This window comes from Leucopleurus acutus (genome assembly GCF_964270905.1).
Source record: "Leucopleurus acutus genome assembly, chromosome: 2".
In the NCBI taxonomy this organism is placed as follows: domain Eukaryota; kingdom Metazoa; phylum Chordata; class Mammalia; order Artiodactyla; family Delphinidae; genus Leucopleurus; species Leucopleurus acutus.
Genome location: NC_139143.1, coordinates 171,385,514 through 171,408,400, shown reverse-complemented (window position 1 = coordinate 171,408,400; position 22,887 = coordinate 171,385,514). Strand labels below are relative to the sequence as shown.

The following is a 22,887-nucleotide window of genomic DNA, read 5'->3' as shown; positions in this document are numbered from 1 at the left end:
GGTAGAGTAATCTTGGTTGTAGGTTCTTAACTTTCATTGCCTTAAATATATCATACCACTCTCTTCTGGCTTATAGAGTTTCTGCTGAGAAATCAGCTGTTAACCTTATGGGAGTTCCCTTGTATGTTGTCATTTTTCCCTTGCTGCTTTTAATAATTTTTCTTTGGCTTTAATTTTTGTCAATTTGATTACTATGTGTCTTGGCATGTTTCTCCTTGGGTTTAACGTGCCTGGGACTCTCTGCGCTTCCTGGACTTGGATGGCTATTTCCTTTCCCATGTTAGGGAAATTTTCAGCCATAATCTCTTCACATATTTTCTCGGGTCCTTTCTCTCATCTCCTTCTGGGACACCTATAATGCGAATGTTGTTATGTGTAATATTGTCCCAGAGGTCTCTTATCTCTTAGGCTGTCTTCATTTCTTTTCATTCTTTTTTCTTTATTCTGTTCCACAGCAGTGAACTCCACCATTCTGTCTTCCAGGTCACTTATTCTTCTGCCTCAGTTATTCTGCTATTGATTCCTTCTAGTGTATTTTTCATTTCAGTTATTGTATTGTTCATCTCTGTTTGTTTGTTCTTTAATTCTTCTAGGTCTTTGTTAAACATTTCTTGCATCTTCTTGATCTTTGCCTCCATTCTTTATCCGAGGTCCTGGATCATCTTCACTATCATTATTCTGAATTCTTTTTCTGGAAAGTTGCCTATCTCCACTTCATTTAGTTGTTTTTCTGGGGTTTTATGTTGTTTCGTCATCTGGTACAAAGTCTTCTGCCTTTTCATTTTGTCTAACTTTCTGTGAATATCCCATTCTCCTTTTTAATGTATATTATAGTTTAGGTAATGCAGTGCATGTAACTTCCTACTGTATTTTTTTTTTTTTTTTTTTTTTTTGCATTACGCGGGCCTCTCACTGTTGTGGCCTCTCCCATTGCGGAGCACAGGCTCCAGACGCACAGGCTCAGCGGCCATGGCTCACGGGCCCAGCCGCTCCGCGGCATGTGGGATCTTCCCAGACCGGGGCACGAACCCGTGTCCCCTGCATCGGCAGGTGCACTCTCAACCACTGCGCCACCAGGGAAGCCCCCTACTCTATTTTTAACCTGTATTTGAAAAAATATGTTCATGGCCCTGGCCCCTATTCTAGTTCTAAATAATACCTAGTTAGGGACTTCCCTGGTGACCAGTGTTTAAGAATCTTCATTCCAATGCAAGGGACATGGGTTCAGTCCCTGGTTGGGGAACAAAGATCCCACATGCCACAGGGCAACTAAGCCCGCACGCTGTACAGCCCACATGCCACAACTAGAGATAGCCCCCGCGCCGCAACAGAAGATCTCACATGCCGCAGCAAAGATCCCACGTGCCACAACTAAGACCCAACGTAGCCATATGAATAAATAAATAAATGTTTTTAAAAAAAATAATAGGGACTTCCCTGGCGGTCCAGTGGTTGAGACTTTGCCTTTCAATGCATGGGGTACGTGTCCCATCCCTGGTCAGGGAGCTAAGATCCCACATGCCTCATGGCCAAAAAATGAAAACATAAAACAGAAGCCATATTGTAACAAATTCAATAAAGACTTCAAAAATGGTCCACATCAAAAAATAAATAAATAGAGACTTCCCTGGTGGTGCAGTGGTTAAGAATCCGCCTGCCAATGCAGGGGATACGGGTTCAATCCCTGGTCCGGGAAGATCCCACATGCCACGGAGCAACTAAGCCCGTGTGCCACAGCTACTGAAGTGACCTGCATGCTGCAACTACTGAGCCCACATGCTGCAACAACTGAAGCCCAAGTGCTTAGAGCCCATGCTCCACAACAAGAGAAGCCACCGCAATGAGAAGCCCATGCACCGCAACGAAGAGTAGCCCCCGCTTGCTGTAACTAGAGAAAGCCTGCACATAGCAACGAAGACCCAACGCAGCCAAAAATAAAGAAGGGAAGAAGGGAAGAAAGGAAGGAAGGAAGGGAGAGAGGGAGAGAGGCAGGAAGGAAGGAAGGGAGGGAGGGAGGGAGGGAGAAAGAAAGAGAATTAGGTTACGTGCAGAGAATGTCTGCCTGTCTCTTTTAACATGCAAAAGTTTTCCAGATAGTAATCTGGAATTGCATTTAACAAGCTGACTAATCATAAGAATTGCCTGAGAAATTTTTTAAAAACAGATTTTTAGGTCCCAGCTCCTGGAGATTCTGTGTTTTGAAAAGGCACCTGGGCTGATTCCAAGTATTTGGAACAGATTTGGGTGTCACGGAAATAATGTTCTGTTTGTCATGAAAGTGAGGAGGGGAGAAGGGGAAGGAAAGGAGAATGTGAGAATATAAGAATATGAATGAATGAATTTGGGATGATAACTGGGTCAGGACTTGGTGTGGCTGAACCTCACTGCCTGATGCAAGAGGCATACCAGTTTCTAAAAGCTTTATGGACATGAAGATTAAACACATTTTCATAAAGCGTCAAAGAAAAAAAGTACTGCTCTCTTTGCTTTTTGTTTTCAGTGCCTTGATGACAGATGCATTCATTTTTATCGTAAACTGTTGGTATTTTCCACACACACTGTGACTTAATAGAAACTGAACTTATTTTGAGTTCGTATGCTAGCAGGCGTAAATATGTTTGAAAGGATATCATGATTTTCTTGTTTTGAATGTATAAGAGAAAGGACAGATAAATTTGTTGTTCAATATAATGAAGAACTAAAAGGGTTGAACTAAATCCTACTTTAGAAGGTCATTAGATATCCAAGAAGATAGTGGAAGCAGGCTAGATTGGATATATTTCATTTTAGGACTTTACAGACAGAAACTTTTCTGTGAATATGTTACCACCTAACATTATCCTAAAGTTTTTGGCTATTTTTCTTTGTAAAAGCGTCACATAGCGCTAATAACCTTTACTTTCATACTGTTAGTTTGGGGTTTTGTTTGTTTTGGTTTGGGTTTTGTTTTTTTATATTATCTTCCCTATTACTTTTAACCAAACAGGCATTTTCCTGTGTGTCTTTTGGAACTCAGTGAATTTCACTCAGTGGGTGGGTTAGCAAGAGATTTAAAGTTTCAGTCCTTCCTTGTCTCTGTAAGGAAGGCTACTCTTTGAGAATGAACAACTTATGATACTTATCTCCATTTCTGAAAGTGTTATCATTAACATGTTAAATATCAATGTTATGATATCATGAATGCTCTGAAATGTGTCCAGGTCTCATTGACATTCCACAATTGGTAGAATACTGTCTTAGTTAAAGCACTCACTCTTAAAAACAGTACCATGTGTTCACCCTAGTGCCACTCTTGGTGGTCCATCCTGGGGTACCATTGAGGGGAAATTGTTAGGATAGGAGTTATTCTACGTCTCTAGCAACTAAACTTTAAAAAATATGATCCAATGTTATAACCATGTTCTACTGCATTTCATGTAAAGAATTAAAGTAGTTGAGACCCAAGATGCCCTCAAGTAAAGAAAGAGTCACTGTCCTCTGTCATCTTCATCTGTTGCACTTCAGGAACCAGACCCCTGTTTTGCCTATGTCATCTTAGGCATAGCAAAGTAATGCATCAGCAGCCATTGCTGCAGTCGCTCTGATAATTACTGTTGTGTAAATCTTACCTTTATCAACGGACTTCCCTAGACTCAGCATCTATGAACTGAAAAAAGATTGAATTTTTCAAATGTTTCTTTAAAAAAATTAATGCTTGTTGATTGTGTATTTTCTCTTATGAAAAAATATCGAATTAAGAGGGTTTTTTTAAGAGTATATGTTATGCCCCTTTGTCCCCCCCACCTCCAAATGCATTATTTGCTTCAAATGTGAAATTGTTTACAGTAAACATATTAACTTATTACATGTGATTATACAGTATGTGGTCCTTGATGTATTTCTATAAAGTAAAGGGCCCAGTTTAATTCCAGGATTGTTATTCCACATGACTCTTTTTTTTCTTCTCCTCTAGACTTCTCCAAAGAACGCTGGGACAGTAGGTGGAGTGCAAAGTTGTATTGTGTTGCCTTCCTGCTTTTTTTGTTGCCTTCCTGCTTTTTTTTATTATTCTTGGCCCAGTCTTGGCTGCTCCTTTCTCTGCCACTAAAGCTCACTCACTAAACCCTGCATGTGTGGTCATTATGAGGGACTCATGGCCTTTCATTTCGATCCTGCACATTTATCATGTCAGTTATGTTTCTTGTCAAATCTTTAGAATCAGGATTGTCCCTAAAGCAATATTGTAATAAGCAAACTGAAATCTCATCTCTACTTTCAAAAAAGTTTTCCTTTATTTTGAAGCACTAATACCCCTGCCTCACCCCGCCCCCCAAGCCCCTTCCAATACTCCAAAACTACCTAAGGTCTTTTTTGCGAAGGGAGAAAATAATCTGATAACATATACAAGTAAGGTGTTAATACTTAAGTGTTACCCCCCTCCCTGAACTATTTATATCCTGAAAAAGGAGGGCAAGGGAGGGCAGTGTTTAACAGAGAATAATGACTCACTCACTGATGGTAGAATTCTCTGCTTCAATGACACTAGAGATAGTGGTGTTAGCTGAGACAGGCCTTCCCCCATGCCAAGAGGATGAGCATAGCAACAGCAATAGCCTACATTGGGGCAAGATCTCATGCACATTGGGAAGATATCCACATTTGTGCGTGTGTGTGCCTTTAAGAGACTTGAGCTGGTTATGATCATCTCATTGAATTTTTGTCCTAAAATGATGTCAGCTCCGTTTGGTTCCTTTTCCTCCTTAGTAATTTATCTGTTATGGATTTTGATGTTTGGTGTCCATGTGATGTCAAGGAGTCTGTCTGCATGATTATTTTATCATTGCTCTGATCCTTTCCAACTACCACAGGAAGAGAGGGGAAGGGACATTTTCAAGATTGTGCTGAAATAATAAATTGGCTGTTCTCTTCCCTTTCTCCCTCTCACCATGCAACAGAAGAAGCAGGTCAGCCCACTGCAGACCCAGGCATGGTCATGGACAGTGTGGAAGCAGGAGACACAACACCTCCTACCAAAAGGAAGAGCAAGTTCTCAGGGTTTGGCAAGATCTTCAAGCCCTGGAAATGGCGGAAAAAAAAAAGCGATAAATTCAAAGAGACATCAGAAGGTGAGATGTTAAGATTTAAATATATGTTCTGAGTTAGAGAATTCCCCATTGAAGGTACCTAACTTTTTCATTCTCTTCCCAAGTTTCTATAACCCCCTGTTTGAAAAGGGAATTGAATCTTTTAATTAAAAAAACAAGTGGTCACTCACTAAGCCATATATGCTATATCCTCATTCCTAGGTTGGTATTTTGATAGGGTTCATGTTTATCAATTGAGTGGTGAATGGAGCTCCTGAACTACTGCAGATGTAAGATGCTTCTTTTTTTCTATTCTGGCCACTTCCTCCCAGAAGAAGTTCATCCATAAGTATCTTACTATTGCGATTTCCATTAAAAAAGGAGGGAATTCTCTGGCGGTCCAGTGGGTTAGGACTCCTCACTCTCATTGCCAAGGGCCCGGGTGGCGGGCCAAAAATTTAAAAAAAGGAAAAGCTAAGCTTATGAAAGGATAGTTCTTTTTGGAAATGATATTTTCCCAATAGTACAGGTTGTGAATGAAATTAAGTTTTTAAATTCAAAGTTAGTTTTTGTGTTCTTTTCTTTCCTAAGAATAGAAAATTGAATCACTTTATTCTTTTACCTAAGGAGGTGAATTTTATCTGCCACATTTCTGAGTGTTTTTTTCCAATTTAATGTTAGTTTTAGAGCGAAAAATATCTATGCGAAAACCGAGAGAAGAGCTGGTTAAAAGAGGGGTTCTGTTGGAAGACCCTGAGCAGGGTGAGTTTGCAAATAGCATATGCCTGTCTCTGTACACTTGGTCTTTGGTTCTGCTAAGTATTTGAATTTTCTTTCTTTATTATTGCTGTTGTTGAGAGGGAAGGGGACTTAAAAAAACTTCCATGCATCTAGAATATATATTTTTCTAACTTCTGTTAGAAAAGAAAAAGGCAATGCAGTAGAAAAGTCTGCAAAAGCACTGAACAGACAGTTCACTGAAGAGTACATACAAATGCCCAATAAACAAAAAGGTGGGTTTTTTACTTCATTAGTAATTAAGGGATACAAATTAAAACCAAAGTAAAATAGCTCTACGTATAAACTAGAAAACCTAAAATTAATCAGATGACCAACAACAAGAGTCGATGAGGGTATGAAATAAGTGGAATTCACATACACCTATTGATGCAAGTGTTAAAGTGGAAGAATCACCTTGAAAAAAAGTTTAGCATAATCTATGAAAGCTGGAGATATGTAAACCTATGTGCAGTCTTTGGTATATACGCAACAAAAATACGTATACGTGTGTATCAGGAGATATGTATAAATATGCTCATAGCAGCAATATTTATTAACAGTAGAGCAAAATTGGAAACAACCCAAATGTCCATCAATAGTAAAATATATACATAATTTGTGACACATTGATAAAATGAAATACTATATAGCAATGCAAACAAACTATACCTACATGCTTTAATATGAATGTCATAAGTAATACTGAGCAATTGAAGTCAGTCATGAAAGAATATATATTGTATCATTTCTGTAAGTGTGAAGAAAAAACAGTGTTAGGGAAAAAAAAAGAGTTTAGTGAGCTGTGTTAAGGAGAAAACTGGCCACCTCACAAAGAAAGGCCTAATGGCAGCAATGACTCTTACAAGATAGGAAATAATTAAAAGTTAAATGTGAGTTGAGACTGAACTGAGGAATAAAAAGTTCTTCTTGCCCTTTTACTAATTTTTGCTTACAAATTCACTCCAAACATGCTTTTAAAAGATACTTTCTCCCAGTAAATGATCTAAAAAAGTGATTGTTTAGAAAAGTGGGTTGATTCTCCTGATTATCAAAAGAAAATGGAAACTAAGTTTTTGGACTAAAGCTCAGGGGGTTTTAGTGAATGAACTGTTGAAATAAATGCCTTCAAAACAGAAAAAAAAAGAAAAAGGAAAAACTGTTTGGAGATGCATGCTTATGTGGTTAAACTATAATAACACAAAGCAAGGATTATCATAAGAGTTAGGAGAGTGATTGATTGCTTTGTGGGGGAAGGAAAGGGATGTTACTAGGGAGAGAGAGAGGCTTCAGAGAGCTCTGAAAACATTTTATTTCCTAATGTCCATGATGATCACACAAGTGTTTTCCCTGTAATATGTCTTTGAAATTTACATTTCTATTTTGTACATTTTTCTCTACTGGCATTAAACTTGACAATGAAAAATACTAAATAATGATAAGATATTTCTATGGAATTCAGTGGCATACCATCTATATTTGATTTATTTTAAGAAGGCATTTTTTGTATAATTTTTAAAGATTACTTTCCATTTACAGTTATTACAAAATATTGGCTATATTCCCCGTGTTGTACAATACATCCTTGAGCCTGTCTTACACTCAGTAGTTTGTACCTTCCACTTCCCCACCCCTTTATTGCATATAATTGGGCATATATTTTTTGTGGGAATGAAAATATCTAATGAAGAAAAAAATATTAAAACATAAATGAGAATAATTGATTTTTTTGTTTAAGGAATCTCAGCTTAGGGGGTAAACATAAGGGGTAAACCCCTTCCAATAATTGCTGCCTAATTTTCTGTATTAAAGTCCATTTTCTTGCTGAGGAATAAAAAAAGCTTCCTTCACCCTTCCTTCCAAGTACCTACCTTATCTGGCTGCGGTCTTTAACTCTGGAATTGCAGTTGAGTGGTTGGTGAAGGATCCTTAGGACAACCATTCTCTGTCTCTTTGTACATCCTCAGCTTTGTGCCAGCTGCAGTACTGTGTCATTTCCTTTTTATTTTTTAAATACCAAATTTGTCTCCAGGCCCATATTGCTGCCCTAATATTTCTTGTTTGTCTGTCATAAAGATCATGTTTTGGTATTTCAACACTCACTGCTGGTTTAATGATGTCAGGACTTTCTCTAATGTATGACTTTTATGAAGCAGCTTATCAGAAGAGTAAGGCTGTAGTACATTGGTTGCATTTCATTTCTCTTCATTAGAATTACTTAGCATGAGACAAAATATGAAAGCCAAGTTTTTGTTTGTTTGTTTTTTGTGGTATGCGGGCCTCTCACTGTTGTGGCCTCTCCCGTTGCGGAGCACAGGCTCCGGACACGCAGGCTTAGCGGCCACGGCTCACAGGCCCAGCCGCTCCGCGGCATGTGGGATCTTCCCAGACCGGGGCACGAACCCGTGTCCCCTGCATTGGCAGGCGGACTCTCAACCACCGCGCCACCAGGGAAGCCCTGAAAGCCAAATTTTAAAAATATATCCTTTGGTTGGTGGAAGAAAGGAACCAAACCGATGAAATACTATACTCTTTAGGTTTTGAACCATTTGAATATATTGCTTGTTTGCAAAATTTAATTAAATTATGTATTTATTGTCTCAACTATATAAAAGCTTAAGTAGAAAAAACAAGCTTGAAGGAAAAATACTAAAATATTATTAGCATTGGTTATTTCTGGATGTTGGAATAGGAATGTAGGGGATTTTTTTCTTTCTATTTTTCTAAATTTTCTAAATTTTCATGAGTCTATTTGTTTTTTTACAGTAGGACACAAAAACTTCTAGGTATTTAGATGGGTAACTACAGTTATAATGCCTCTGTTGCAACGTCTTTGGCCATTGTTTTTTGATAATAGCCATTCCTCACCCTATGCCCTTTCCTACCTCTCACCTTTCTTGCTCACTCACCAAACCCCATACATTACTTCTTTCTTGTTTTTCACCTTCATTCAGTCTTTTTTGCCATATGCTTCCTATTGGCTCTTGATCCAAGTTGTTTACAGCTTAGAAGCAAGCTCAGAGGTCCAATTGCTAAGTGAATTGTAGCCATTGGACAAGATGTCCCTCTGCCAACCAGAGAACTGACCTAAACTGTACTCTGTAAGAAGAAACTAAGAGGACTTCCCTGGCGGCACAGTGGTTGAGAATCCGCCTACCAATGCAGGGGATATGGGTTCGATCCCTGGCCCAGAAAGATGCCACATGCTGCGGAGCAGCTAAGCCCTTGAGCCACAACTACTGAGCCTGCACTCTAGAGCCCGCAAGCCAAGAGTACTGAGCCTGCGTGCCACAACTACTGAAGCCCGCACGCCTAGAGCCCATGCTCCACAACAAGAGAAGCCACCGCAATGAGAAGCCCACGCGCCGCAACGAAGAGTAGCGCCCGCTAGCCGCAACTAGAGAAAGCCCGCGGTGCAGTAACAAAGACCCAACACAGCCAAAAATAAATAAATAAATAAATAAATAAATAATTTTTTAAAAAAAGAAGAAACTAAGAGATGGGCCTCACAGCCTGGCTTACATATCTCCAGTTTAGGCTAAAAGCAGTATTTGAACCTTGCAGTTCTTTTCATACTCAGAGATGGCTTTTGGCTTGATTATGGTTCTGACTTGACTATATTATAAAATATGTAATGGATTTTCTGAGTTGGGGGTTGAGAGGCACTCATAGATGTTGAGGCCAGATTCTAATTCTATTCTATTCTGTTAGCATTTAGCACAAACCCTTTGCATTAAACATAAGAAGTTTGGGACTTCCCTGGTGACACAGTGGTTAAGAGTCCACCTGCTAATGCAGGGGACATGGGTTCGAGCCCTGGTCCGGGAAGATCCCACATGCTGTGGAGCAACTGAGCCTGTGCACCACGACTACTGAGCCTGCGCTCCAGAGCCTGCAAGCCACAACTATTGAGTCCACGTGCCACAACTACTGAAGCCCACACATCACAACTACTGAAGCCCATGGGCCTAGAGCTCGTGCTCAGCAATAAGAGAAGCCACTGCAATGAGAAGCCCGCACACCACAATGAAGAGTAGCCCCAGCTCGCTGCAACTAGAGAAAGCCCGTGCACAGCAACAAAGACCCCAACGCAGCTAAAAATAAATAAATGAATTTATTTTTTTTAAATATATGTATATATAAGAAGTTTTACTTCAAAGTAGACAATCCTGATTAAGTAACTTGCAAGATGACTGATCACTTTTGCTGGTATGTGCTGAGTAGAAACTAATTAATAATGTGTCTTTACCTTTCACTGTATGTTTTTTAAAAGTAGGGGCTTTGGGCTTCCCTAGTAGCACAGTGGTTAAGAATCTGCCTGTCAATGCAGGGGACATGGGTTCGAGCCCTGGTCTGGGAAGATTCCACATGCCACTGAGCAACTAAGCCCGTGCACCACAACTACTGAGCCTGCGCTCTAGAGCCCGCGAGCCACAACTACTGAGCCCGCGTGCCACAACTACTGAAGCCCACGTGCCTAGAGCCCGTGCTTCGCAGCAGGAGAAGCCACTGCAATGAGAAGCCTGAGCGCTGCAACAAGAGTAACCCCCGCTCGCCGCAACTAGAGAAAGCCTGCACGCAGCAACGAAGACCCAATGCTGCCAAAAATAAATAAATAAATATTTTTTAAAAAAGAAAGAAAGTAGGGGCTTTGAAATGATTCATTGCTTTACATTCTAGAAAGTCCTGTTTTTGTTAAAGGTGCGCTATATTAACATAAGCAGTAACTTACAACATTTACATAGTTGTTGTCATCTTGCCCCTTCCTCTGTTTTAAAATTTAACAAATAGTTGTCAGAATACTTTCACTTTAGAAGTACATTTTTCATTCAGTGCTCATTTGCCTTAGACTTATACTACTTTTAGCCCAAGCTCCACCTCTTTCTGAGACTGTATGAAGAATGATACTGTCTAATCTCTTAGTAGGAAGTGGTGGGTTGGGGTGAGGGAGTCTGGTCTATGAGAACTCGAGGGACTAACTCAAGAGACACTAAAATGAAGAGTGTCTCCCTATGGAAAACAAAGAGAGTAACTAGAGAGCAAATAGTTCCAGTTCCCATGACACTAGGAGGTGAGACAGTTTTCAGTCTCTAACGTCAGTGTTTCAGTTCTCTCCTCCAAAGGAAACCTCAGCAGTAACTGGGAACACTTGTCTAATTCCTCCATAAAAGGATCTTGCCTACGAGTTTAATAGCGATGAGTGTTCATCCCAAAGCCTGCAGCCTAGTGATCATTCCTGCAGTTTAGCTTATAGGAATTCATCATGTGTACCGTGTTTTACCTTTGATGTGTCTATCAGTTCTCCCCCTTGCTGTCCACTCCTAATGCCCTCAGGCACCCTCTGCTATTTCTCACCTACATTCTGCTCATTATTAGTTTTCCTATTCCAATCACTGCCTAATCCATCCTTCTCACAGCTCTCAGAATTAACTTTCTAAAAGACAGAGCAGATCATATCTCTCTCCTACTTTAATTCTTTGGCTTCCTGTTTCCTAAAGGATTCAGTCCAGGCTCTTTTACATGGTGCTTGGCACCCTTCATAGGCTGGCTTTTGCTTGCCTTTCCATTCCTATTAACTTTTTCTTATGTGCATCTGTTCTCCTGCCAGGACAAACTAATTGTCAGTTCCCAAACATGTCGAATAATTTCACACCTTCATACATGCTATTTCTTCTTCCTACATGGTCTTTGCTCATCTTGTCATCGAGTGGCAGGCTCCTACTCCTCCTTTAAGACTCAGTTTAGCTACGACTTTCTGTGAAGCTTTTCTAACCCCATTCCCACCCCCAAGAAAATTGTTTCTTCATTTGTACCATAGCACATCACTCATAATAGCTCTTAACATTTAGCATTGTAATTATTTGTGTGAAATAAATCTGTCTTATTCATGTAGCAAAGCACCCGGCACATAATAGACAATCAAATGTTTATTGGAAAAAGAACTACTTATTTTCATTACTACTATAAAATCTAAATAATAAGCTAACACAGGAAGAGGGTTGGATAAAGGGGATAAGAAAGGTTAGAAATTGCCAACTCTTCTCCCTACCTGACCACACCAGTCCATCAGTTTGCTCTTTCTTTTGGACCTTGCAGGTGGTGAGGATCCAGGGAAGTTGAGCCATGCCACGTTAAAGAATGGCCATACCACCCCCATAGGGAGTGCCAGATCCTCTAGTCCAGTCCAAGTAGAGGAAGAACCAAGAAGAATAGCAAGTCTTAAGAAGCCTATTCCAGAAGAGGACCCAAAGAAGCGACTAGGTAATTAACTCTGAATTTTTTGCAGTTCGCGGGCCTCTCACTGCTGGGGCCCCTCCCTTTGTGGAGCACAGGCTCCGGACGCGCAGGCCCAGCAGGCTTGGCTCACGGGCCCAGCCGCTCTGCGGCACATGGGATCCTCCCGGACTGGGGCACGAACCCGTGTCCCCTGCATCGGCAGGCGGACTCTCAACCACTGCGCCACCAGGGAAGCCCAACTCTGAATTTTTTAGTTTAAGAGCCATGGATCAGTCATTCTAATTTACTTCGGGGGTTTGCAAGAGCCAGGGGAGAAATAAAATCCAGAGGGACTTCTGTTCTCCTCTAGCGGTTCCTCACCTAGTTGCCACTTTAAGTACAATTTCTCCCCTCATTCTTGTATTCACAAAATACCTAAATGTGTGATTCTCAAGGATGGAAGAGGATGTTAAATATCAGATAACTGTAGGACTTTTTCAAGCTACACATTCCTCCTCCTCCACCCAAGGGACTCTGTGTCCAGTTGCCTGGCTCTTGTATGAAGAATCACTACCATAACAAGTCTGTCTTATGATTGAGAAAGTGTCATATACCTTAAGTACGTTGAGGTTGGGAAACTTTGTCCGTAAACCAATCTATACATTAAATAATGGGTGGAATTGACCGTAAGCTATGGGTGTGTTAGCTTTTTCAGTCTGTCTTGTAACTCTTTCCTTTTAAATCACATCTGTTATTACACAGGCTCAACTGGAAACCAGCCTAATTCTGAAGCAGAGTCCATTCCTGAGAATGTACCCAAACAGCCTTTACTTCCCCCTAAAAGACACTTGTCCTCTTCTCACGAAGCAAATGAAGGGCAAGCAAAGGATGCCACTTCCTCTGGCAGCACAGCAAGACCACTCTCCTCCACGCCCACCACTGCCATCACCACAGCACCTGCTGCCACCACGGCTGCCACAAACCCAGCAAAAACTGTTAATTCCTCTGTCCCCGCTTCCCAAGCACCCAGGACTCTGCCTGCTTCTTCTGCCAGCACTAACACTACTGCTACCCCGAGCCTCACTCATACAGTTCCTGCCAAGCAGCCCCCTATCCCTCCCCCTAAACCAGCTCACAGAAATAGCAACCCTGTCATTGGTAAGTAAGTCTTTAGATTTCCATTGTTTGGGGTTTGGTTTGGTTTTAGACAGTTGTTCGGTTTTTTGGGGTTTTTTTTGCGGTACGCGGGCCTCTCCCTGTTGTGGCCTCTCCCGTTGCGGAGCACAGGCTCCAGACGCTCAGGCTCAGCGGCCATGGCTCACGGGCCCAGCCGCTCCGCGGCATGTGGGATCCTCCCGGACCGGGGCACGAACCCGTGTCCCCTGCATCGGCAGGCGGACTCTCAACTACTGCGCCACCAGGGAAGCCCAAGACAGTTGTCTTATTGGATAACTGGTACAATATTGATTTGGTCTGTGAGAGAGTTCTCCGTAGCTTGTCCTTATGAATGCCCTCAATATAGAAAAAAGCCTTGAAAATGAGGCAGATGGCTGTGAATGGAAACAGTGCGGTTAAATATCACTAAAATTAGGTTCACGTTTTGGGGGATTAATATTTATTTTCCTAAAACAATGTTTCTGAACTACTGTTTGTAGTTGGGGGACTGTACGTGTGAAGACCACAATGGGTTTGATCTGCTTGGAGAAAAGGGTTTTTTCTTTAACCTACTTTAAACTGCCAATGCCTTCCTTCAGCATAAATCCAGTAGATAAAAAGATGATTGTATAGGTGCCAGTGTAACTTGCGATTCAGTGTCTGGCATAGTACATTCATGGGGAACTGCAAAGGTATTTAAATTATCCTGATAAAATCATGTTTTGTGTCAGGAGAGTTAAGAATGCTACTTTTAATAAAATAAGTGGTGGAAGAATGAAAGCAGGGAAGATAACCAGTAACTTTTTATTGGTTTAGTAATTTTTTTATATTTACCTGAATATATTATAGTATATTTAGGTCAGTTTTCCTTATATAAATTTAGAGGAATTTTAAGAAAGGGAGGAGAGGAAAAAAGGTAGTTTTTCAAGAAAAATGATATTAGGCTTAGTACTGCTTTAAGTTTTTGTTAATGATTGGAGAAACAAAAAGTGTGCTCATCAAATGGCTAATTAACCAAATTGTATGGAGTGACTAGAACCTTGAAAAACAGGCTTAGAATTCATTGTGACTACAGCAGGTTGGAGAGCTTGATAAAAACAGGATGAAGGTTATTATTATTATTATCACTACCTTGGATGGATAGTGCTGTGTTGACTTATCTCTGAGGACTGAGGAGCTTTCATATACTTATTTTCAAAACCTTGTGAAGTTTTATCTATTATATAGTTAGGGCAATAAGAATGTGAAGAAGTTGTGATTGACTCAGGTTGCAGTTAGTGAAAGATAGAAACCAAACACAGCCTTTTCAACTCTGGAGTACAGACCTCTGTCCTGTATACTTGTGTTCTCAACCTGTTGTCTAAACAGGGGTTCTCATCATGGTCACCTGGAGGGCTTGTTAAAACACAGAGTGCTGGGCTCTGCCCTTAGAGTTTCCAATTCAGTAAGTCTGGGGTAGTGCCTGAGAATTTGCATTTCTGATGAGTTCCCAGGTGATGCTGATGCTCTGTATATGGGGACCACACATCGAGAACCACTGCTCTAAACCAGTAGTACTCCACCCTTTTCAGGGTAAGACAATATTAAAAAATGATAATATGTGTACTGTATCCTGGGCTAAACTGCGGAGGCCACTCTTGGCCTCAGATGAATAGCCCAAAGCAATAGGCCCTGTGACTGAGGGACCAACATCAGTCCACAAGTGGTCCTCGGCAGAAAGAGAAAAATAGGATAGTTCACAGAGTTTTTATTAAGGTTAAGTAGACTTGATTTAAAGAACTATCCTTTAGGGAGTTCCCTGCTGGCCTAGTAGTTAGGATTCCAAGCTTTCACTGCCGTGGCCTGGGTTTAATCCCAGGTCGAGGAACTGAGATCCCACAAGCTGCACGACATAACCCCCAAAAAATAAATAAATAAAAGGACTATCCTTTATTCTGAAATTATGGACCTTCCTAATTCTTTGGTGTTAAAAGACCATTTCTTCCATGAAGGAGTTATGTTCGTAAGTGGTTTACTGAATATCAAGCCTTAGTTGAGGGAATTCACTGGCAGTCCAGTGGTTAGGGTGCCATGTTGCCACTGCTGGGAACCTGGGTTCAATCCCTGGCTGAGAACTAAGATCCCACAAGCCACGCAGCACGGCCAAAAAAAAAAAGAAGCCTTAGTTGAAAATAATAAAAATTGACAACCTGAGATTGGTTGAGAATCTTTTTAATAGTATTGGTCCATGAAACCCAAACATTTGGAAACCAATGTTTAGACATTGCTATGTCTACTAACGGGCATAATAGTATTAGGACTAATTAGTAGTGTTGGGACTAAGGAAGGACCACCATGAATAACTGAACAGATGAAGGGAATTTGTAACCCCTCCAATGAACATTTTGGCATCTTTCCCACGGAACTACAGCCAAATGCCATTGGGTATTTGTACCAGAGGGTATGTGTACCAGAGGTCATTTCCTTTACTTTTCAGGTATATGTTTTCCATAAATTACCAAAGGTAATTTACTTTATCAATTCAAATGTTAAAATACTCAAATTTGGTCTTGTCAGGGGTGGGTTTTGTTGTAGATGGAATAGCTAACCACTGTTTTTAGACAGACAGCAAAAATCCAGTCTACCAAAAAATACCTTTTATTGATCCTGAAATTCACATTTTTCGAATCCTTTTTTATATGTGTATGCAGTATTTTTCTAGAAGGACCTTTTAAAATTTTACTTATGAAGAGTGACATTAAAGCATTATCAGATTAGCTAGACTTTTACTTTGAATGCTGCCAATGGAATGGGATTTAGTGCAGTTAAATTTTTAATTTAGGGAAACTTGAAGTGTTGCTCTCTAGGTAAGACATATAAAACCTTTGAAAACAAGTGAGGGGTTTGGGTAGAGGGTTGGAGGTTGGTAACCGAGAGAACTACTATTTAATTATTTTGCAAGGTTGACCTTTTGTGATGTGTTGATCCACTTCTTTTTTTTTTTTTTTTTTGCGGTACCCGGCCTCTCACTGTTGTGGCCTCTCCCGTTGCGGAGCACAGGCTCCGGACGCGCAGGCTCAGTGGCCATGGCTTACGGGCCTAGCCGCTCCACGGCATGTGGGATCTTCCCGGACCGGGGCACGAACCCGTGTCCCCTGCATCAGCAGGCGGACTCTCAACCACTGCACCACCAGGGAAGCCTGATCCACTTCTTAAAAGCCATTTGGAGCTCTCCAAAGGGACTTTGTGGAATCAACACCTGAGACGTTGTGGGCTTTGGGGGATCACATAGGGATATATACTGTCATGATACAGGGTAGGGGCCTCTCATCTAGTAAACATGTATTGAGGACCCACTATGTGCCAGGCACTGTGCCCCACCCTGTGAATATGCTGTTAGAGACAAGGGGTGCCCTGTTGTCAAGGAGCCCATAGGGTAGTGAAGAGTGGAGATGACAGATTGGACATAAAGGGCAAGAAGAGGTGTGGACACTAATAAGAAACAAAGTCAGTGGGATCCAGATGATGGAACCTCATAATGAGTCCCGGGAACTAGCTGAGTCCTTAACCAGTTTGTAGTATGATCTTGGGCAAGTCACGTAACTTCTGTGGCCTCAGTTTTTGCTTCTGTAAAATGGTAAAGATGATCTGTTGTATAAGGAGAATATGAAGTCAAGGACAGAAAAGCACCTAGCTTTCTTCAAAGGCCTCTGCGTTTGCTATAAAAATCCAAGATATCATTGATAGTTTAATAATAAAGTGCTCTGATATCTAGATATCATTATTTATCAGTATATGGCAACAATGCCTGATAGTGTTTGTTTTTTTGTTTCAATCTGCATGTTTAAATTTTTTAATGGAGTACTGTTAGACAAAAGAATTTACTAGCCACATTTTTTTGTTTTTTTTTCATATTAACTTTATCTACACCAAGATCAAGTCATAAAAAATTGTCATGTCTATTATCATAGTAAAGAAGTAAGAAGTTTCTCATCAAAATATTAAGGTAGTGGTCTTCCTACACCTCTGTACATTTATTAGGGCTTCTATATATTTAAATATTAATTTTGTTTCAGGATTAGATAGCTAGGGAATGGCAAAGCCATGAAATGGTATAATTTGCCCAAAAGATTAAGACTGAGCTCAGCTCTAATTCTAGGCCCTGGGCTGGCCCCTCAAAGCACTGTAAAGCCATCTTAAACTGAGGTGTTGCTTTCTCTTTTCCAGCTGAACTATCCCAAGCAATAAACAGTGGTACGTTGTTATCAAAGCTGTCCCCACCTTTACCACCTAAGAGAGGCATTCCATCAACTTTGGTACCCACCTCAGAGACTGCTGCTGCCACTGCCACCACCACAAAAGCACCAAGTGATCAGAAAGAGAAGAGCACATGCTCTGTGGGCTCCGAACCCCTGCTGATGATCCCCCCTACCACCCCATCCCCCCCACTGCCTACTCATATACCTCCAGAACCCCCTCGGTCCCCTCCATTCCCTGCTAAGACTTTTCAAGTTGTGCCAGAAAATGAGTTTCCACCTTCCTTAGACCTACCCCAGGAGGTTCCCCAGCAGGAAAGTCAGAAAAGGGAAGTACCCAAGAGGATGTTGGACCACAGCTTTGGGGAGCCCCATGTACCCTCTAGGCTGCCCCAAGTCCCACTGCATATCCGAATCCAGCAGGCCCTGGCCAGCCCACTCCCCATGACTCCTCCCTTGGAAGGCTCTCATAGAGCTCATTCATTGCTCTTCGAGAACAGTGACAACTTTTCTGAGGACAGCAGTACCCTGGGTCGGACCAGGTCACTTCCCATCACTATTGAAATGCTGAAAGTGTGAGTGCCTTTAAAGCTTGCTTCTTGTTCCCTCTTTACTGTAGCTAGTCCTTCTTGGAAAAAATTACTTATAGAGAGAAAATGTGAATAAATTTAAATTAAGAAGAATACTCAACAAATAGGACATGTTCTTGAATTTGAACTTTTACTCTCCTGATTTCTATAACATTGTTTCCATGGCAGAAATTTCCATGATGATACAAAAATTACAAACTTCTGTACTTGAAAATTAAAATCACTGTGTATTTTTATATGATATATGGGAAGCAGTGTAACATGGTGCTTATGAACATTGACCTTGGAGTAAGATGGCTCTGGGTTCAAATCCCAGCTCTGCCTCTGATTTACTAGCATGCAGTAGTGTATGTTACTTAATCTTCCTGCTCTTCAGTTGTCTAACCTGTAAACAGAAATAATACCTACCTCATAGGCTTGCGAGAATGAAATTAGACAAATCTGAAAGCTCTAGTGCCTGGCACAGAACCTGGTAGAGAGAGACAGAGAGAAGCCTAGAGAAAAAGAAGGGAGCTCTGAAAGATAGCTCAGTATTCCAGCCCCACAGACTGAAACTGCTCATCTTTTCTCTCCCTCATCTGTCCCCAAACACTCAATCTGTTCACAGTAGCATTGGTACTTATACCTATTTTGTCTGTCTTTTTAAAATTCAGACAAATTGTGACTGAAGATTAACACTTCTTGGCAAGTTGGAAATCTGTCTTACTAATAACTAAAAGAATTGTTATAGAGTTGTTGCAGTATCCTAGTTTTTGGTTTTTTTGCCATAATCTTTTGTACTTCCTGGTATTATTTATTTTGCATTATTTATTTTGAGACAGTTTAGGAATTTGAAGTAGACTAAGTCATAGTTTTATGCCTCCAGAGTGTAAAGCAAAGAAGTTAGTTTTCATCCGTACTTCTCTTTGCTTCCTTGGTTTAGGAAATGGGTTAAGTATTTTTATTGAGTATCTTCCATGAGCCAAGTACTCTGTTAGATGCTGTGTGATCTTCTCATTCAATCAGACCAAGGCAAACTTGCATTTTATGTATTGATCATCAGGGCCCTATGTGCAAGACACTAGTGCATTCTAGAATTTGTCTATTTCATTCTCAGAACAAACCAACAAGGTAGGTATCATTCACATTTACAGAAAAATTAAATAACAAGCTAGTAAATAAGTTGTAGATCTGGGATTTGAACCCAGAGCCCTTTAGATTAATAGCTGCTAAAAAGTTTCTTAGCAAGAATGTAAAAATTAAGGGAAATAACTATAAATTATTTCGTTTATGGACTTTTTCATGGTTATTCAGTAGTTTGCCTTGCAAATCAGTTATTCTTTATGTCTCTGAAAGGACAACGTAAAATGTAATTATGTTAATTTGTTAGTCCAGACGATGAAGAAGAGGAGGAGCAGATCCACATAATTGCATTCGATGCAGATGTAGCATCTACCTCAGTCATTCCTAAACTACCGCAGTGTCTGCAGGAGGAAGAAGAAGGGAAAGAGAGTGACTCTGATTCAGAAGGTCCTATTCAATACCGAGATGAAGAGGATGAAGATGAAAGCCATCATAGTAAGAAAGGGAGGGAAAGAGAAGGAGAAAGTTCTCTTACCGATAAAGCTGTGTGCTGGTCTTAGCAAGTGTAAGATGCATGGAAGCAGGCACCCTCTCCCATCGAGTCGTCTGGCTGACTGCTCTTGGAAGGCTCTATGAAAGACTCTTGTCCCTGCTGTTCCCATTGTTATAACAAGCCAGTGAGAGGGAGCCCAGTAGGTTGAGTCAATCAGTTTTTTATGTGTTTGGTTTTGATTTAAAAATTATTTACCTTGATGGTGTTAAAGAATGTGGAGTAAAGGAAAGTTGGTATTTGGGCTTTGTGGAAAAGACAAAAATGATGCACTCCTTCAGCCTAGTGAGCTTCCTGTGTTCATGGGGCAAAGAAAAAAAAACATGTGCATGTACACACATCTGTGAATAATAGAATCCTGATTCCTAAAAGTGGAAAGCAGCTTTAAGAGTAGGAACCTTATGAGGTGTGTTAGTGCAAATGCCTCTGTGTTGTAATTCAGAGGCTGTCCCCTGCTTAGACCATCCCTCCTCTAGCAACTCTTATTAAGAAGAAAAATGTAGACAGAGAACTGGTAGAAGGGAAAAGATATTTTTAGCCCGTCTGAGGCCATCTGCTAAAAAGATTTTTAGATGTCCTCAGCTTTACCCCCACCTCTCTGTTAGGTGGATCATCAGAGGCCAGCTAGAAAGCTGGGATTATGATATTGTTTATTCAGACTCTTACCTAGCTCCAGGTGAGGCTGAGCTTTAAGCTCCTACATGTTTTTCTTTCCCTTGTACAAAGGTGCTCTGGCCAACAAAGTGAAGAGGAAAGACACACTGGCAATGAAGTTGAACCACAGACCCAGTGAACCTGAAATGAACGTGAATTCTTGGCCTCGAAAAAGCAAAGAGGAGTGGAATGAAATACGGCACCAGATTGGGAACACGCTCATCCGGTAGGCCTTTTCTTAGAATAGATTGATTTGATTTGATTATGCCAGTACATGTCTTAGAGATGTACTTTGTGGTGGAGCATGCAGGTATCTTTATTTTTTTAATTTTAGAAATAGCATAATTTTTAAAAATACATATTGTACACAGATGGGTATCTTCTAAGAGTTTGGAAATTAAGGAACTAGATGGCTCTCAGAGCTTTAAACCATGAGATAGATCTCACAGCTTTACACCATAAGATAAACATAAGTATGTTTTTTTTTAAAGTTTCTAAGGATTTAGGTGGCTCCCAGGACAGCAAGCCTCTTCTGGCTTGCTCAACCATGAGGTGCCAGCCCAGTTAAAAATCACACACATAATTTCCATTGTATCTATTTCACATGTTCCATGTAACTGCCTCCTTTCAACGTGTTAGTATATTTTTCAAGTCAGCTGGAACCAAAAGCATAGAGAGACTGAATGCAGGCCAGCTTCCTGCATATGCACTATACGTAGAGTCTAGGTATACAGACAAGTGTTTGCCCACCTCAGATGTTCCTCTCGGAAAGTGGAACTCCTGGTGTATTCCTTAAAAACAAATAAGGATGCCTGTTAATTAAAATATATTCTCCTCTCCTACCTGAGACACCTGGCTTTGCTGATGGCAATCTTAATGCAGAACTGTGGCCCTCTGAGTGTCAGCAAGAGACCATCAAGATTAGGAATTAGTTAAGAATGGGGATTTTTTTTTCTTTTAGTTTTATTGAGATACATTTGACATACAGCACTGTATAAGTTTAAGGTATAGAGCATAATGATTTGACTTGCATACATCATGAAATGATGACCACAATAAGCTTAATGAACATCCATCGTCTCCTATAGATACATAATAAAAGAAACAGGAAGAAAAAGATATTTTCCTTGTGATGAGAACTCTTAGGCTTTACTCTTTTAACAACTTTGATATATAACATACATGTTAATTATATTAATCATGTTGTACATTACATCCCTAGTATGTATTTATTTTATAACTGGAAGTTCGTACCTTTTGACCACCTTCATCCAGTTCCCCCTGTCCACCCCCTGCCTCTGGTAACCACAGATCTGATCTCTTTTTCTGAGTTTGTTTGTTTGGTTTTTGGAGTATAATAGACCTACAATACTATATTAGTTCCTGGTGCACAACACAGTGGTTTGATATTTCTATACATTGCAAAATGATCACCACAATAAGTCTAGTTACCATCTGTCACCATACAAAGATATTACATTACTATTGACTATATTCCCACACTGTATATTTCATCCAAGAATGGGGATCTTTAATAATAGATTCCTTGGGCTTCCCTGGTGGCGCAGTGGTTGAGAGTCTGCCTGCCGATGCAGGGGACACGGGTTCGTGCCCTGGTCCGGGAAGATCCCACATGCCATGGAGCGGCTGGGCCCATGAGCCACGGCCGCTGAGCCTGCGCGTCCGGAGCCTGTGCTCCACAACGAGAGAGGCCACAACAGTGAGAGGCCCGCGTACCGCCAAAAAAAAAAAATAATAATAATAATAATAGATTCCTTTGGCTTTATTGCAATGCTAGTTGCTCATCTTTGAGTGTTTTTTTTCCCAGGTCATAATCGTCTTAGAAGAGCTTGTTGGACACTAGCAATGAATAGTCTAAAATTAAAATGTAGAAATACAAGAGATTAACATTTACAATAGCAATTTACAATACCATCAAAACTCTTTAAATACCTGTGGATAAACCTGATGAAAGATTGTGTAAGACCTATGCACTGAAAAGTATAAAATAATGCTGAAGAAAGTAAAGAAGACCTAAATATATGGAGACAAATAACATATTCATGGATCAGAAGTCTCAGTATTATCAAGACATCAGTAGATTTAATGCAGTTCCAATCAAAATACCCCCAGTAGGCTTTAATTGACAAACTGATTCTAAAATTGTTACGGAAATATAAAGCAACTGTGAAAAAGAACAGGACTGGAGGACTAACACTGTCTTATTTTAGGACATATTATAAAGCTAAAGTAACCTAAACAGTATGGTATTGACGTAAAGGTAGGATAGACAAAGAAGTCAATGGAACAGAAGAGAGAGCCCAGAAATAGACCCACCCATATATGTGCAACTCATTTATGACAAAGGTACAAAGACAATTTCATTAAGAAGGGATGGTCTTTTCAACAAATGGTCCTGGCACAAAAATAACTTCAATTCATTCAGTGTATCATATAAAAAATTAACTCAAAATGGATCATAGACTTAAATATGAGAGCTAAAACTGTAAAATTTCTAGAATATGGGTTAGAGAAAGATTTCATAGATATGATCTCAAAGCATGGTTCTTAAGAGAAAAACATTG

General features: G+C 40.4%; 1 protein-coding gene across 2 annotated transcripts in view; it reads left to right on the top strand.

Annotated features, from left to right (window-relative positions):
* PHACTR4 (phosphatase and actin regulator 4) overlaps positions 1-22,887 on the top strand; it is a 116,975-nt gene that overhangs the window by 81,721 nt on the left and 12,367 nt on the right. For both annotated transcript variants that reach the window (XM_082864030.1, XM_082864031.1), the window contains exons 3-9: positions 4,935-5,105; positions 5,745-5,825; positions 11,937-12,101; positions 12,819-13,214; positions 17,418-18,021; positions 19,406-19,593; positions 20,375-20,528. In XM_082864030.1, the coding sequence (XP_082720156.1) occupies positions 4,935-5,105; positions 5,745-5,825; positions 11,937-12,101; positions 12,819-13,214; positions 17,418-18,021; positions 19,406-19,593; positions 20,375-20,528 (1,759 nt within the window). The remainder of the gene's footprint in view (positions 1-4,934; positions 5,106-5,744; positions 5,826-11,936; positions 12,102-12,818; positions 13,215-17,417; positions 18,022-19,405; positions 19,594-20,374; positions 20,529-22,887) is intronic.